Here is an 18,101-nt window from a genome sequence, read left to right as displayed (position 1 = left end):
CTTCCCTTCCCATCCCTTCCCATCCCTTCCCTTCCCATCCCATCCCATCCCTCACCTTCTCCTTCCTGATGATAAGGTTGCGAAGTCTGCGTTTAGGAGCAGCAGTTGGGATAACCAGGCAGAGCCAGACGGAGAATATTATCCCGAGTGCAATAGTAGCAGCTGTCAACCAACGAGGAGCTCCCAAACGAATATGTACACACGCCACCCAGTCGGACCAACGTCTACAAATATTAATTCAATGATAAACAAACTTATAAAAGACATAAAAATTGTTCATGCAACAAATCAGAAAATTAGTTTAAAAACTGATTAATCATTGACAAGCAGAAGGAGTTTTATTTTCCTGCACATGTAAGCCCTCCCTCAGACACAAGAAAATCACATATTTTCTCAAATCACATATTTTCTCATATGTTTAAAGAACATTTCCCCCTGTGTTTCTAATCCAGTAATAAGAGTATAAAATACCGTAAAAATTAATTTTTAACAAAAATATATTTGTCTTTTCTTGCTGAATTTTAGCTTAACTCCCTCACCCCCCCCCCTCTTCCGTTTACAGCGTGATCCTGTTAAGTATTTATTATTAAATTAAATGAACCGAAAATAATTTAAGATCAACCAGTTCATGGTAAAACAACTTCCTTGCTCTAACCGCAGCGCGCTAACACAAATTTGCATAATTCTAAATATTATTTTTTAATTTATGTAACAAATGTAAGTATATAATTCAGAGAAATGTGTTTTGTATTAAAATCATCATCTAGCCTGTTATAAATATTAATGCGATGTTAATAAACTAACTGAGAAACACTGGCAATTAATAATAACTTGTTTAAATTTACTTTGATGTATTAGCGCTCTGTTTAATAATTAGTATTCTTTTCATCAGTTTATAAAATTACATTTTCACACTATTTAATACTTCGCCAATAAATGAAAAATAAAAATAAAATTTTCATGAATATTTAGATTTTTACATCTACTTTTAAAAGTAGGAGCCATACGTAAGTACAAGAAAGAGAAAGAAAATAGAAAAAAAAAATATTTTTTTTTATCTCCCAAAAGTTTTTAATTCAGTAATCAAACCCAAATATAAATAACAAAATTGGGATTTTTTTCAGCTCATGTATTTATAAATGTATTGTATTGTACAATGTATATGAACTTACTTATTTGAAAGAGGTTAACATTGTAATGAACACTTTCATAAGTACAATTTATCTAATATATATGAGATTGAGTATTTGAAATATATACAATATATGTATTGTATTTATACACTTGCTGTAGATTGCTTGTATAAACTCAGTTTCCGGTGTATCCCGGACATAATTATAAACATCCCATTATTTGCTTCATTTACAGGATTTAGACTAAATATTGTAACACTACTTTTATCATTAGAAAAGAGATTATGTCCTTAAAATTAAAATGTTTTTTTTTTCCTGTTCAAACTACAGTAAAGGAATTAAGTACTTGTCACAAACTCTGATTTCTCTAATTCCTATATCTTTGCAACCCGATGTCGTAGGCCTTAGACGTTTCAAACTTTAAATTATGTTAACTCGAAATATCTGAGTTTAAAATGAAAACATCCAAGGTTCACAACATAAGGTGGCAAAGATAAAGATTAGAACATTTAAGTTCGTGGCAAAGATTAAGTTCCTTTAAAGCTTTCTATACAGAGGTATTGAGAAAAAGAGAACAGTTTTTAATTCACAATATGCCGCTGAATACATTTTCAATTCTTATGCTTAAGAGTAAAATTAAATCTAGAGGAGATACAATGCATTATTAGACGTGTTCTGATCAACAACTTCTTTTTAAATATTTTTTGTTTTGTTTCAATCTTAGTTAAAATTACATGAAGTATATCTCAAGTATACTAAAAATAGGTTTTATGTCTTTGTTCCAAACCTCGGTCTTTGTGTTCTAATACAATGTTTACCATTTAAATATCTAACTAGAATATTTATATAATAGTATAGTTTGTGACATCGGTGAAACTAAATGACTACTCATTGGTGGTAATTGTGTGAAATCAAGCTCAATGTATATCCTTCTAAACTCGACCAATCATTCTACAAACTTTTACTAGTTTCCCTTATCATGTTTATTCATCCTATCATCCAATTTATTTCCAAAGTTTTACTTCAATAACTTTTCAATGTGTCTTTATCCTTTAATAAGCTTAAATCTAGTTCTTAAAAATCAAAGAAAAATTTAGCCTACAGAGTTTTAAAATTCTGGATCTGGGGTGTTTTCCAATCTAGAATTTTATCTAGTTGGAGTTCTCCTTATCTTAGAAGATCTATTGATAAAGAAATCCATCTTCTGAAGTAGAAAATCTGCTAATAAAGTAGTTTTCCTAATCTAAAAGTTTTTCTATTTACGTACTTCTCCCAAACTTGGGGTTCTCCCAATCTAGAAGTTCTGCTAATAAAGCAGTTTTCTTGATCTAGAAGTTTTTCTAAGCAATAACTTCTCCCAAACTTGGGGTTCTCCTAATCCAGAAGCAGGTTTCCTAATGAGTTATTCTACTCGAGGAAATTTTTTTATTTAGGGTTTCGCTTAACTCAGGGTTCATCCATATTTGAAGATCTACTGAAGTTTATCCCAGAACTTTGGAGACATCGAAAGAATTTATAAAATGCCGTCTTGATAATTTTTCAAACAGTTATAAAGACCTCATATAATTATTTACTTAAAAACCAAATATCTGCAGCATTTCATAATTAGTAGGTTCAAAAAATCATTTTATAAATTCTTTCGATGTCTCTGAAGTACTGGGTTAAGCTGTAGTATATATAGGAATCCTTCTCATGTAGAAGGTAGAATTGAGGAATCCGTTCAATCTAGAAATTTCCATTTTAAACGACCCTTAAATACTTCATAAACGCATACATCTATAAATTTAGGATTAAATGTGGCATGACATGTTTAAAGAAAATTGAAACAGACAGAAGGACATAATGGTTTCACGGTCACCAGTTAGAAACTCTGGTTCAATTCAAAATAGTTGGTATATAACATTATGCAATTTACCAGGGTGGATACTTTTCCCTAATTGTTCGAAAAATAAGATCTATAAAATTAAAATTACCCCCCTCTCCACTCCTTTATTTATGTCTATAATAATGTTATTTATTTCTAAGATTTAGTTTTGTGAAGATCTTATTTAAAAACAAATAGCAAATCTCAAAGAATTAACTCATTGGATAAGAATTAACTCGCGTATACTTTAGTGTGATCAAGTTTGACTTTCATAATAATTTTATTTTTGTTTAAAATCAATCTTTAATGACTTTAAACCTTTTAGTGATCACGATTTAAAAATGTTTTCCTGGTAAACCCTTGCTAAAACATGATGCTGCCTTATCTTAAGGTTCCTAGAAGAATCTTGAGAGATAAATGCATTTAATAGTTTACAGTTCACAGATTTTAATCCTGGCATCATTATTCATCAGGAAATATTCTTCAAATTGATATTTATCCCTTTATAATCCTTTGTTTACTATTCAACCAATATCTAAAGTTCTTCAACAGACACCGGCTCTAATAACAGAGAATTCACAGTAAACTAAAGCTAATTTCAATATAGATTCATAAGTTACATTCTTTCTTCTTGAGAGCTATTGATTAAATCCTTATAACCATTGAGTAAGTTTGTGTTTCTTGTGTAATGAAACCTTATATAATATAATCCTGAGCTGAAAACTTTATACTGGGATATTCTTAATCTCAATCGGTAAATTAATCTGAGCTGGGAACTTTTGGATGGTGAATATCGGGATTAAGGCTTGATCCACTCTTTCTCTCAATCTCGAAATTAAATAATGCTTGTTCTCCTCTTGTTATTAATCTCCAGATTAATTACAAGAGCGGAATTAAGGATATCCCATTCTATAGTTTTCAGCTCTAGAGAATAATAAGAGGTAAACAAGCATTATTTAATCTGAGCTGAAAACTTTAGAATGTTGGATATCAAGATCATTGCTTGATCTTCTCTTTTTATTAATCTCCATATTAAATATGGGTCGTTCTCCTCTTGTTATTAATCTCCAGATTAACTAACAAATCGGTATAAAGGATATCCCATTCTAAAGTTTTCAGCTCTGGAGATTAAGAAAGAGTGGATCAAGCATTACTCCCGATATCCACCATTCACAAGTTCCCAGCTCGGAATACATTTAAATACGTTTCTGAATCCACAAACTATATTTTCATATCTAAAACTTCTCTTTAGTACCTCAGTCTATATAACAAACTCCACCCTTTAGGATCTACGTACTAAGAATTAAGTTAACCTTAAACTAAGATGATCTATTGAACCAAACCGAACCTTCTCTCCTTCCTAACCTTTGTTTTGTTATCTCTAACTGCTTCCTATTGCACTTCTGCTCAACAGGCTGAGAACCCTGACACTAGTTCCCAGGATTAAGGGATAAATATTATTATTTAAAGGGAGTGTTAACGTAATTTCATGTGGCCCTTCATGCAAAAATGGCAATTCCAGATTTACAACGGTACGCTTGAAACCATAACCTGATCAAAAATGTGGAAGATACCGTCGTTCTTCTGCCTAGAAAAGTCTTTATTTCTGTAAACTTCTCCATTGCTTTCTATAATCAAGAAAAATGCGCAAGTAATTTTCGAAACCGCATATGAAAATAAACAGTCTAATGAAACTAAAACATTGATAACTGATTCATACTTGATCAAACAAAGCTTTTAAAGGTACCGTTGTAACTTTGTCATCTTTGCATGGAAATAACGCTCTCAGACCCCTTAATCTGTTTATATCTGATCCTAGTTTTAATATTTATCCTGTCTCAAGCTAGCTCGTCATGCTTGCATGATAGAACATCGTGTCCTTGCGAAATATTCTTTTCTGTTAAGATTTTAATAACCGTTCCACCTCCCCCCACCTTTCCACCCATCTTTTCATTCGCTTTGTAACGCTACAAGGATATATATTCTTGAGATAATTCTCTATTTTTTATAGTCATTTCTTTTCAACTTCAAATTTCAACTGACTAAATAAGTACTTTTGAGTAGAACTTAAAAAAAGCATAAAAAGATTAAATTTCTTCCCTGTAGTTGTTACAATGGTATGACCTAAAAAGCAAGTCAGTGATTCTCTTTATAACAATGAGCTCTTTATATTTTCTTTACGTATTAATCTAATAAGAAACAACCTGAAACTTAAAAAGGTTAATCTTAAACGTTATAATAATCTTGAAAATGTTGATAAATGTGCAAAAAAGGTGTATAACTAAACTGAAATGAAAGATGCGGAGTGCATAAAATTGTACAGCTGAATAAAACGTCCCATTCTGTATTGATTACCCTGTTGTATAATGTAGTTAGTTGTAAAGATTTTATGTATACAAATCAGATTTTATAAACGATTAGGGTTTATTATATGTTGGAATTATCAAAAACTGGGGTACGAAGAGAAAGCTTGTTAGTTAACTAATTAATTAAATAAAATAATTTCCATTGTAATTTACAATTTCTGAACTGCTGTAGACTTGCATGAACCGGATATGCGTATGTAAACATTTGTTTACGTTGTATCAATACTAAACTTAAATACTTCCAAATATAGGAAACATTAGATTTCAAATCAAATCATGCTCCAGTATGTTAATATTTATATAAAAAATATATTTGTTTCCGTAAAAAAGATAATTGGTGACGGCATTTCTTGGATTTCCAAATTTGAAGAATGTTTATTCGGGATTCCCTCACGGTCAATAATTGTGATATATTTGATAAAAATTACAAATTCTTGTATTTAATATCTTTCAAAATACGATTTAGTTATCATTACTTTTCCTGTTTATATAAATCTATAATAACAAAACTTGTAATTTACCTAAACCTGTTTCTCTCATGTGATCCCATATTGGGAGAAAATGTAAATTACAAGGGGGAGGGATGGGACACTGCCCCCCCCCGTCACAAATTTTAGCTTTTCAAAGTTAGCAAACTTTTCTATAATATAAACAATGAACATTACGGAAAGTTTTATTTAAACTATGTTTAACATTCAACATGAACATGAATGTATATTTTTGCCAAATTTTCTATTATAAAATGATATTCAAATTTTTTTGTTCTTCAATCCCATTCCCAAGAGTTGGACTAAATTGTTTTATTTTAATGTATCGCTGGATCCCAAAATTGAATCCATTCACTTAACTTTATATAGCTTGGAGATTAAATCTGATATGAGGGCGGATAGAAAATTAAAAATTATATATGTATGTCTGCTACATGTAAATTCGAACAGGCATCAAAAGAAAAAAATTCGATAGAATCAAGTGATATCAGGTGTATTTTTCCATACAAAGGAAATGAAAATAAATCTTTTTCACCAGGAAATGATTAAATTAGGCACCATTCTCACGGACGCTCTCTAAAGATGCATCGTTCGTTTTTCTGAATATATTTAAAACCAGTTTTAACCGGCAGCAAGGGAGGGGGGGGGGGGGGATTATTTCCGGGAACGTGAGAACCATCTCTATTCTATAAACTCTTACTATCTATTGAATACACTTATTCATGTGCATTGTGCATGTTATGAGAAGAAGGAAGGGGCTCAGAAATCATTTAACATAATTTTTCAAGATTAAACCGTGAAAATTATTATTCACGGTATAAGTAAAAATACTAAAAATGACGATAACAATAACAATAACAATAACAATAACAATAACAATAACAATAACAATAACAATATCAATAACAATAACAATAACAATAACAATAAGAACAAGAACAAGAACAATAACAATAACAATAACAATAACAATAACAATAAAAAAATGATTTTACTTACAGATTCTCACTGTTGCATGTACTGGTGTCTGTGTACTCTGAATCCTTGAATGATCTGTACTTTTTGATGAACTCCTCCTTCAGCTTCTCTCCCTCCTCGATAGAGTTCCTGATGACGGAGAGGAAAGGGTTCACGCTCTCCTCCTCCGGGTCCTCCTTCACTTGGGGGACAGGGGCGCTCAGGCTATCAAGGGACTCCTCCAGGCTACTCAAGGGCTCCAGGCTGTTCTGGGACTCCAGAGACTCCAGGCTGTTCTGGGACTCCAGAGACTCCAAGCTGTTCTGGGAGTTATCAAGGGGTTTGAAGATTTCAACATCATCTTCGTCAAAACTGGAATCCATGGGGTTCTCATGAGCCACTGTAAACATAACAAATTATAAACTTTAGAATAAGATAAACACAGTACAAATTCATTTTGCATATTCTGATGACAACCCATTAAATGTTTTAATGAGACATTCTAGCTTAATCCAGGTTCCAATTATATCCCATAAAAAAGTTTAAACTCAAAGTAATTTATTCTTTTTAACAAAAATTAAAGATTGAATTAAATCATTTTTATTTTCAAACTTAATTCAGCACTTCAGCCGTAACCACACAGCCATTTGTCCAAAACCAAATATATTACTCACATCCATCATTGAGAAGTGCTGGGGGTTGTTCAGTAATCTCCACAAGGTTTCCATCCGTTCCTATATCATAGTGCTTCTCCTCCATATATCCAGGTCCAGCTTTGATCACAGTTATCTTGCCAGCAGGTCCTGTATACATAAAACTTATTAATATTGTTATTAGCAGTCAACATCATTCACCGAAATGTATCCATGTCCATTGGACAATCATTTTATACAATTAAACAACATGTATTTATTATGTATATGAATTGAAAGCAATACTCTCAAAAGAAATCCTAAAACTTAAAGATCCAATATGATATGGGACACCCTTTAGCTTACGCCTTTAGACCAGATTTAATGAATTGCGACCGCTGCGGCGTAGTTCTTCTCTAGTGCGCCAGTTCAAGCTGAATAGAAGTGGTTGAACTACGTCTTCGCTTTTTAACCATTCTTTATCAAGTCAGCCACCCCATGGAAGTTAATGTCATGGGGTTTCTTTAAATTTTGCATATAGCTAGCATATTATGAAAATTTTGAAAAAACGTCAAATCCAAAATTTCTGGCTCCTGGACCTCTGGTTACTAAGCCCTCTAAAGTTCCGGCCTCGAGGCGATTTTCAGCCTGACCTCGCATGCTTTAATTGGTTGTAACTTTTTTGTTAATTAAGATATCAATCTAATTTTAATGCCGTTTTATTATTACTAACAAAATGAAGAAATTTTTATTTTACTTTACAAATTGCATATGGTTAGAAATTGTAGTTATATTTTGTTACCTCGATTTTTTTCTTCGCAAAATTTTTTTTTTGTGAGATTCTCTCAATCATAAGTTCAGTACGTTATAAAAAAATATTCTATTACGGTCGTCTTTACTCATAGTAAAGTCGTCTTTCTTGTTAGAAAACTTGTCTTCGACGAAGCAAATTTTCAAAAAATATTCGAAAATTATGGTTTAAAAGCTCTACATCCAACAGCAAGTAAATTCCAAAAATGAAACTTCACATGATCATGAAATACATTATATAGGGAATCTCACAACATAATTTTGTGAAAATTGGAGGATAGCCTCATAAAAAAATATAATATAAATAAAATTTCTGAGCATATGCATTTAGTAAAAAATAAATAAATTAGAATTTAATCTTTCAGTAAATGGTAATAAAATGGCGTTAACATTAGCTTGATATCTTTGTTAACAAAAAAGTTACAAACAATTTAAAGCGTGCGAGGTCAGGCCAAAAATTACCTCGAGGCCGGAACTTTAGGATGCTATAACTCACAGGAGGCTGAAATTTTGGATTTGACGTTGATATGCTAGCTATATTCAACATTTTAAGAAAATCCATAACAATGATTTCCATGATTTTCATAAAGAATGACCCTTTTCATTAATTCTGATCCTTGCTCAAATAATCCTTTAAGGAATAGCTAAGAGGGGGTTCTATTTTCTAAGGGTGTACTCGAACTTGTATAATCATCTACAATACAACTTCGGTGCTCTTAGTTTCATTTATACAAGAAAAATATGAATATTTATCTACACATGGTAATAGATAATGCGTAGAATATACACGGTATAATATGGGCTGTCATTAGTCTATTCAATTTATCAAGACTTTATAACGTTTAACATGGAATATAATTTATTATATATCGTATCTAAAAAATAAAAACGTGAACTACCTCCTTCGGGGAAGGAGAAAGGAGACCAGGAGTTCAAACCAGAAATCTAAAAGAATATTCGTAATATATTAAAAACATATTTCGTGATGATTTTTAAGACTTTAATACAGTGGGGCCCATTTAACTGTGGAATGGAATGACGACTGTTAGACTCAAGAAATGATTAAAAATAGTCCATTTTACAAAAGAAGTTTTGAAAACTAACAATAAAAGTATTTACTTAATAACACCTAGACACAAGAAATTATTCAAAATGGTCCGTTTCACAAAAGAAGTTTTCAAAACTAACAATGAAAGTATTTGCTTTATTACAACTAGACTCAAGTAATGATTCAAAATAGTCCATTTCACAAAAGAAGTTTTCAAAACTAACAATGAAAGTATTTGCTTTATTACAACTAGACTCAAGTAATGATTCAGAATAGTCCATTTCACAAAAGAAGTTTCCAAAACTAACAATGAAAGTATTTGCTTTATTACAACTAGACTCAAGTAATGATTCTAAATGGTTTATTTCACACAAGAAGTTTTCAAAACTAACAATAAAAGTATTTGCTTAATAATAACCCAAATACAAGAATACACATAAGATTATTGCGTCTACCCATTACGAGTTTTATTGGTCCCGCTTTAAGACATCGTTTGAAAGTAAACGAAACATTCAATGACATTTTGATGTCTAAAATTAACATTACGTCATCTGGTGAAGAGTGGGCGAGTAAACTGTTTTAATTGAACAGATGAGAATTCAGAATATAAAGTTAAATTGTAGAAGAGATTGTACGGGTAAGTCTTCAGACCGATGTTTGTCGTAATTTTGAGAATGAGTTGTATAAGAGTTCTAGCCTGATTCATAACGGTAATTTTAGAACCTTACACTGCAAACTAACCAGGAGGAGAGGGTCAGCTTAAATTTTCATTACTGTTACGACTTTGTGACCCCGTTGCTCGTTTATGTCTGATTTTACGCACAAGTGTAAAAAAATTTATTCAGTTACACTTACATCTTAAGAATTCAAAAAAATGTCTTCTTCTCAATATTTCTTCAATAAAAAGATTTATGATATTTACGATTTCAATGTTATGCGCATTTTACTTCAATTTGACGTGTCTAGTCTTAACAATGAAAAAGATATAGTTTTTTATTATGAAAAGAAAATAAATTCTTGCATCTTCCTTTTTACTTTCCGCTGCTTAAATCCGCAAATGACAAATAATTTCAAGAAAGTTTGATGACCCGTAGCATAAAAATAACATTTATATTTTAGCGCAACTAAAAATAATTCTGCAGACAGCCCCTTATAAAATATATTTTTAAGCGGATGTTAGAAAATAAGCCACAAGAACAGACAAAATCTATTGCAATATGAGTTCAGTGGCCGAATTTAAAGAATTTGAGCGGCGGTTTAAATTTAAGCCGCGGTTTAAATATGGTTGGTTCCACTTAAAATTGTATCAAATGTTTCAAAATTTAAGCCGGCGCTGAATTTAAACCGGGGTTTGGCGGATTTAAACCGCGGCTCAAATTCTTTAAATTCCATCTCAGGACGTTTATTGACAAAGAGAAAGTTTTTGTTAGAAACGGATTGACGCACGTTTATACATTACAAAAAACAATTAGGCACCTCAAAATGCAAATTCAACCAGAAGCATTATTTTTTTTTTTAAAGATTGTGACTCAAATAAATTCTGCCCTATCACATCATTTTTCGCATATCTTTTAATTTTTCGTCTACTTAAAAACCACCTCCCGGTTGCATATTTTATATATATAAAAAGCTTTATTTGCAATGCGCACCCACTTTTTGTATATTATATGATACTGAGGCATTTGAAACCGGTTTGATAAAGGTTGATGTGCAGTGCATCACTCTCACTTTCAGATAAAATGGCAAGAATTGTAAGTATGGATGGAGGTTGTGCCAATTCTCTGCAAATTCACCCTGTGCATGATTTATTGCAATTTAGTATTTTGCGCGTTTTACAAATACGTATTTTTTACGGTCTAATTTTTACACCTCCCACCTCAAAAAAAAAATTTCGCTTGGCTACTAATTAAAAACCATTAAAAAGCATCATGTCAATGGTTAAAGTTTGTTAGAAAGAAGGTGTTTAAAGCTGGTGATAAAACGGTATTGGACGTGAATTCTGAGTTTAATTCAGTGGTTGTAATTGTATGTATTTATTATACGAAAAGCTATCATGCTTACAATGTTTATCTGCGCAAGGCAATACACAATAAAGTGCAAGATTTTTATTACAGTGCTTATTTATCTAATTATGTGCAGCTTGGGTGTCATTGATTTTCTTAGTGCATGTATGTAAAAAATAAAAAAGATGTATGTCTGTGTGCACTGTGAGTGTGCACTTGCAGGGGAAGGATTTATTTTAGTGTCTGAAAGTGCATTTCTACTGAAGTTAAGGGTAGGTAATAGGCATGTGGTTACAAGTGAATGTTTAGAATTTAAGTTTTTTGTTTCTAAGCTTTCAACTTTCTCCACATAACAATTGTAATTCACATATGAATGAATTAATTAAATCGATAGTAAAAAATATTAGTATCAAAATAAAAGGTTAAACTCGAGCTGAAAACTTTAAAATGGGCGGAGTTTTAGCCTCAGCAATGATAAGAAAAAACTAATTCAAATATTTTACCCTGGGCATATCCGGCATGACACTCATCATGTTCGACATCTGGTTGTTGATGGAGCTGAAGAAGTTGTCAAACAAGGGGTCCACGGTCCCCTCGTCATCCTTCCTCCCAAAGATTCCGCTGGGGAGCCTGGGCATGGAGAATTCGTTGTTGAAGGGGTTGGAGAAAGTTTTCTCTATCATACTGTTTAATCTGGGCATGGCGTTATTGATCTGTTCGAAGAGTTTGGGAAGGCTGAGTGAGATAAATCCAGGTCGTGAGCTCGGGACCTCGCTTTCAATCCTAGAAATAAATACTCATGGGATCTTGCTCAACTCTCCAATGAGCTTATACTATTTCATCCATTGCTAATCACTTCTCTTTCTACCTTTTACTTTTTTTATTTGTCTTTCTATATCAAGTTAAATTTTTTGTTTAAGGGACTAAAAGCGTAATTTCAAGTTACCCTCCATGCACAAATGACAATGCCCGATTCTCTACGGTACCCTAAAAAACTTTGTCTGAACAAGTATGAATTAGCAATCAATGTCTTAAGGTTTGAAAACGGATAGTTTCCATCGCGGATTCTCTATGAAAGTGGCTTGTGCATTCCCACTACAAGAAAACATAAAGGAATTAACAGAATTAAACACTTGTATCCCAATATTTTCCATATTATCGACCAGATAACCAAGGTACCATTGTGATCCGGGCATTGCCATCCTTGCATGAAGGGTCAAATAAAATTAACGCTTAAAGATCCTTTAACTGCAAAAAAATCTTTAAAAAAAAAATTAAATACTTTTTTAAAACACTAAATTAATATTTTATATTTATAAAATATTTCTTTACTTATCACATTTTTAATTTAAGTTTTTATTTAATTGATCCTCAATTCATAATAATAAAAATTGATAGATCTTGTACTCATATGATAACTACAAGACCCAAATAAGACGACAGTTAGGCCAAATTTTATTAGATATAGTCAAATTTAGCATGCAACACGAGGGAGGGGGTGCAGAGGCGCCATGATCCCCGCAAAAATTACCTCCGAACCTCAGGATTTGCAGAATTAGCTCCAGGCCCCGCAAAACTGGTCTCCCAGCCTCAGTGACGTCAACAAGCCTCCCGCCATTCTGTCTCCACGCCCCGCATTTTGGCTCCAATAAAAAAAATATTTGGCTTTTATTTCCACCAAGAACCTTTTTTTAAAAAATTCTCAACATGATGAAATAGTTCAGAATGATACATTAACATTTTGTATTAAAAAGTGAATTTTAATTGAGATCAAAGGCTTTTATTTTGTTTTTCTAAATTTCACAAATTCCTTAAATTGTGAAGAACTATTGCAGTTTTGTAATAAAGATAGAAAAATGTTCTATTATTTTAGAGGAGTCTGATATACCAATCAAACAATATCAGCGACAATTTACAAAACAAGGTAGTTTTAGTGAAATCCTTGTATTTGTGATTTTATCGTATGCTTTAGAAAATATTGAAGAACTATTTTTTTTAAAATTGAAACAAAGAATTAAAATAATCTAAATATCTATTACATGCTATACTAACAGGTTAGGGCAACTTCGTGTCATATCTTGTTGTTTTAATAAGTTAAATTTAATTATAAATAGTTTTTCTTTTAGCGAGAGAATTCATTTATTTGACTGAAAAAAATTAATATACAGAGGTGGGGAGGGGGGGGGGTGCGCAAAAACTCGTATATTAAAGAACAGATCCTCATTAATTTGAATTTTTATGATAAAATGTAATGCTGAGGAATCGAGAGTTAAGAAAATCTTCAAATCATGATGCCTTCAAAATATTAGACAAGTCGTCTATAAAGGTAGTCTTTTACTCATTCCATCTTAATGTAAACTTTTACAGAAGAACAACTCCAGAACAATTGAATGAATTAACATGTCAAATTTGTTGATTAGACGATTCTTTAAACTATGACAGAGTCTACTATGAAGAGAAATATTTTGATATTTGTTTGGTAAAGCCAATAAATTTAAACAAAAAATAAGAACAACAAGCGGAGACCAAAATGCGGGGCGTGGAGACAGAATGGCGGTAGGCTTGGTGACGTCACTGAGGCTGGGAGACCAGTTTTGCGGGGCCTGGAGATAATTCTGCAAATCCTGAGGTTCGGAGGTCATTTTTGCGGGGATCATGGCGCCTCTGCACCCCCTCCCTCGCAACACAGCAATTGTGCAGTGTACATACTACATAGTCCCATTTAAAACTATACAGGTAAAATTTATCTAAGAAATTTTTGTTGTTGTTTTTGTTTTACAGTGTATATAAAGAAAAAATGTTCACACTTGAAATAGAAGATGGGCGCTCAACCTAGTAGTTAAAAAACAACTTCAAATACAAATAATATTGCTTAAATGTCGTCTTCATATCCCAGGGTTGAACGGGTCCCCCTGTATATATGTGTGGTGTATTAACTATACCTGTGGCTAGGAACTGTAAACTCCTGAGTATCCTTGTCGAAGTTGAACCCGCACCCGGCCTGGCAGGCCTGAATACCTTCACCGTTATATCTCTCATCACAACCTTAATAATTCAAAATGAGATATATTAATCATATATCATCGAATAAAAACAAATATAAAAATATTACTCTAGTTCTGACTAGGGGACAAGACAATAAGGAATGGGGTGCCTTGGTTGGTTGATTGCCTTGGTTGGTTGGGTGCATGCCCCCCCCCCCTCCATGATTTTCAAATTACCAGGAGAGCGGAACCCCCCCTGTTCATAGTAATCTCTACGACCTTGGTCAAGAGATAAAAATACCATTCCCGATCCCAAGAAAACTTTCTTTGTTTGTCTATTGTTCAAAAACTTACTGTAATTGCAGTTCTGAAGAGTATTGATTGGTTCATCTCCGATATCATCCAGCCGACTGTAGAATTCACAACCGTGGACACAAGCACTCCAGGAGTCGTTTATCTAAACGAAGAAATTTTTACTTTTCCATTAGATCGTCCTTTATGTGAACCGTGGATTTCGGTTAAGTATGAGAAAATCTATTTTTTTCTGTTGAATATTTGAAACTCAAAACGTGTTTTTCTACTAAAAGACTCTTTAGTAGGTGCAGTTATGATTTAAAAAATAGATTTCAATCTTACGTGATCTTGGAAAATCTTTTAAAATTTGGCATTTAGTTTTAAAACCTCATCAGAGCTGGGAACTTTAGAATGGATAACCTTTAATACCAACTACTTAATCCGAATATCCACTGTGGAAACTTTTAAGCTTAGTCCTTAATCCACTCTTTTTCTCTCTCTTTGGATATCCTTACATTATTTTCTACAAAAAGAGAGTGCAGGAATATAGTTCGTAAATTGTATTGACCAATGAAAGCCCTGTAAATAAATTCTATCCCATGAGAGAAATCTGCAATTTCTAGCAAATCAAGAATTTGTTGTCGGCCATTTTATAAATTAATCGGTGAAGAAAAATATTTAATAATACGTAACCAATTTTAACTAATGTATTAATAAATAAATGGGTGAGAAATTAAGTGAGGGCCCTTTCAGTCAAGAAAACCAACAAATCTGGCGTTCTTAAAATCCAATTTGTTGATCTAAATATTTAATCTCAAGACTAACACAATCTCGAGATTATGTTAGTCTCGAGATTAGCAAAAACAGAGGATTAAGCATTAATCCTGATATCCACCATTCTAAAGTTCCCAGCTCAGGTTATTTGTTTTTATTTAGAGGAAGTTCAATCTCGGAAAACCGGCTTCAACTCCAACTCTTAATTTTCATAATATATACCCAAACATATATTTAGCCATTCAAATTTTGTATATTAATAAGGAACTGAATCTTTGCCACAAACCCTGATTATCCAGTCCCAACCCAATGTTGTAGACATTCATATTTCAAAATAAGAAATAAGTTCAAATAATCTAAATCTAAGTTTTAAAAAAAATCAAAGGTATAATCCATCAGGTTGAAAACATATGGGGATTAAAAATTTTGAGCTTGTGGCAAAAACTCGATTTTCTTGGACAATTTATGGACCTGCACTGCGGCCTCATAGCTTAACTATTCTCATGTGATAAGTTAAAAGATCTACTTTATAAGAGACGTTCTCTGATATTTAAACTAGAAGATTTAATTTTTTCTTCCAGGTTTAAAAAATTAAGAAACGGGTAGATTGTTTCCAAATAACAATGATACCAGGATACCAGAAAATGTGTAATATTTTCAAACATGAAAAAATAACCTTACCAACAGGATCTTTTGAGGGCGAATTATATATTTGGGGGCATTCTTTTCAGTTTGGAGCAAATTTGTGTGGGAAAAATCTTTACTCTATATTTTAGGTGCAAATTTTTTTTTTTTTTTTGGCATTCTTTTCAGTTCGGGGCAGTTGTGTAATGTTCTCTTGACCTGTCCAACCCTGCTCTAGTTAGGCTCATGATTGAATGGGGATACCTGCGCGCCGATGACACTACATCTTTTTCCCTGTTTAAAATAAAACAGGGTTATTGAACCCTGGAATAGATTGCCAACTGAATTGAAAGATAGCAGGACTGTAAAACAAACTTTTTAATTTTGGGGCATTCTTTTCAGTTCGGGGCAGTTGTGTAATGTGTATGGATAAATTTGCTTATTTAAGAGGCAAATTTTCTTTTAAGGGGGCATCTTCAAAATATATGAAGGGGCATTTTTTTAGACGGGCTGCAAATTTATCAATCATTTGGGGATAAAACAAGTAATTTAGGTGCAAATAAAAAATATTTGGAGACAATTTTAAAAAAGAAGGCGACCATTTAAGTCTGATGGGGCAATTTAGATAAGAATGTGTGATTGTAATTTTAAAAATCCAACAAGTGTTGGGACATTTTCTAAAGATTGGGGCCAAAAATAAAAGGAATCTGAGCCCATACTGAAAAATGGCATAGTGTAATTTGAGTTTGCATTAAGAGTTGGGGGGCATAACTGAGTGTAGGGTTTTCCAAAAAATCACTGCGGGTGCATTTTTTATATTTTGAGGAAAACAATATTTTTGGGATCACCAACATTCAGTATTTTGGGAACTGTATGGACCTCAGTAATGGACTACAGGGAGGGATACGAATTCTGAATAATACATGAGATTATTTTAAAGCTTACAAATTCTTGATATTACGAAAAATTAAAAATATTTCAGAAAAATGATTTCGCAAATTTTACGCATACGGAAAATTTCTTTCGTGGTTGGGAAGAATTCAAATTTAAAATAAATTTTCAGTAGATTTTAGACAATGCATGTTGAATACTTTTAATGTGTGAAACAATTCAATTCCTTCTTACGCACTCCTATCACTGATTGCCTAGGTTTCTAAACATGACATGACTTTGACGACATAAATCAGATATGAAAGATGGGGTCCGTCCNCTATCAATTTTGTATCTTACAACTTATTTTTCAGCAGAAAATTTCTGAGCCAAGCGCTGCGGCGATGACAGGCTAGGGGGCCGAGCGCCGCGGCTAGGACAGGCTAGGGGGCCGGTCGCTGCGGCCACATGGTCAATTATTTCCACGTCTTACATTTAAGATCCATGTACAAAATTTATAGAAGGGTTAGGTGCCAGGGGGGGTCCAAATATCGTTTATTAGGAATTTACCAAAAGATGGGTCTCCATTAACAGCCGGCCTTCACCTATATTTTTAAAACTAAACTAAACCCAAAATATAATAACTAAGTTAACCTGTTCAGAATGAGAAGACTGAAGAGAATAAAAATTGCTACATTTGTTTTCACAACCATTAGTGTTAAAAGATTGCTGGGTGGTGGCCAGCCCCACCACCCAATACATAACCATCCACTGCAACATTGTTATTTAGACTAAACTTTAAAGACAAGACAGAGTCAGTCCTGAGTCAGTGCGCAGGCGCCGTAGTCTGTACATTCACTTTTTCAGTTTAGTACTCTGATACCTAAATTAACTGTTCAAAAATCTAGAAAAAAATGTAAAAAAAAGAAATAAAACACAATTCCACAACCCCATTTATAAAATTTAAAAAGTGAAAAAAAAGAAATTTGAAAAGTAAATTTTGAAAATATACCCTGTTACTGCATCCTTTTACTTTAGTAAGCGATACCTAAACCATTTATATACTTTGGCCGCGGAACTACGTAAAATATTAAAATGTCGAACATTGAACAAAGGGTTCAAAAAGAGTAAATACAGCGACGATGAAAAAGAGAAGAAGACGTTATAAATTGCAGTGGGGCGACAATTTTTGGTCCCCCTCGCCTATTTTATAATCTTAAATTTCCTTCTATTTTAAGATAAATCTGGTAAAAT

The 18,101-nt window shown here is 32.6% G+C and overlaps 1 protein-coding gene across 1 annotated transcript in view; it reads right to left on the bottom strand.

Moving 5' to 3' along the window:
• Nucleotides 1–17,646, bottom strand: part of LOC111716647 (uncharacterized) — a gene marked incomplete at its 3' end in the record, with an annotated part of 19,809 nt that extends 2,163 nt beyond the window's left edge. The window contains 8 exon segments of the mRNA XM_023492128.1: nt 56–224; nt 6,851–7,208; nt 7,483–7,611; nt 9,150–9,195; nt 11,805–12,084; nt 14,244–14,346; nt 14,640–14,742; nt 17,502–17,646. Of these exon segments, the coding sequence (XP_023347896.1) occupies nt 56–224; nt 6,851–7,208; nt 7,483–7,611; nt 9,150–9,195; nt 11,805–12,084; nt 14,244–14,346; nt 14,640–14,742; nt 17,502–17,627 (1,314 nt within the window).
• Between the last annotated feature and the right edge of the window lie 455 nt (nt 17,647–18,101).

This window comes from Eurytemora carolleeae, unplaced genomic scaffold (assembly GCF_000591075.1).
Source record: "Eurytemora carolleeae unplaced genomic scaffold, Eaff_2.0 scaffold1997, whole genome shotgun sequence".
In the NCBI taxonomy this organism is placed as follows: domain Eukaryota; kingdom Metazoa; phylum Arthropoda; class Copepoda; order Calanoida; family Temoridae; genus Eurytemora; species Eurytemora carolleeae.
The sequence above is the reverse complement of the archived record's forward strand: the minus strand, read 5'-3'. Positions and strand labels throughout refer to the sequence as shown.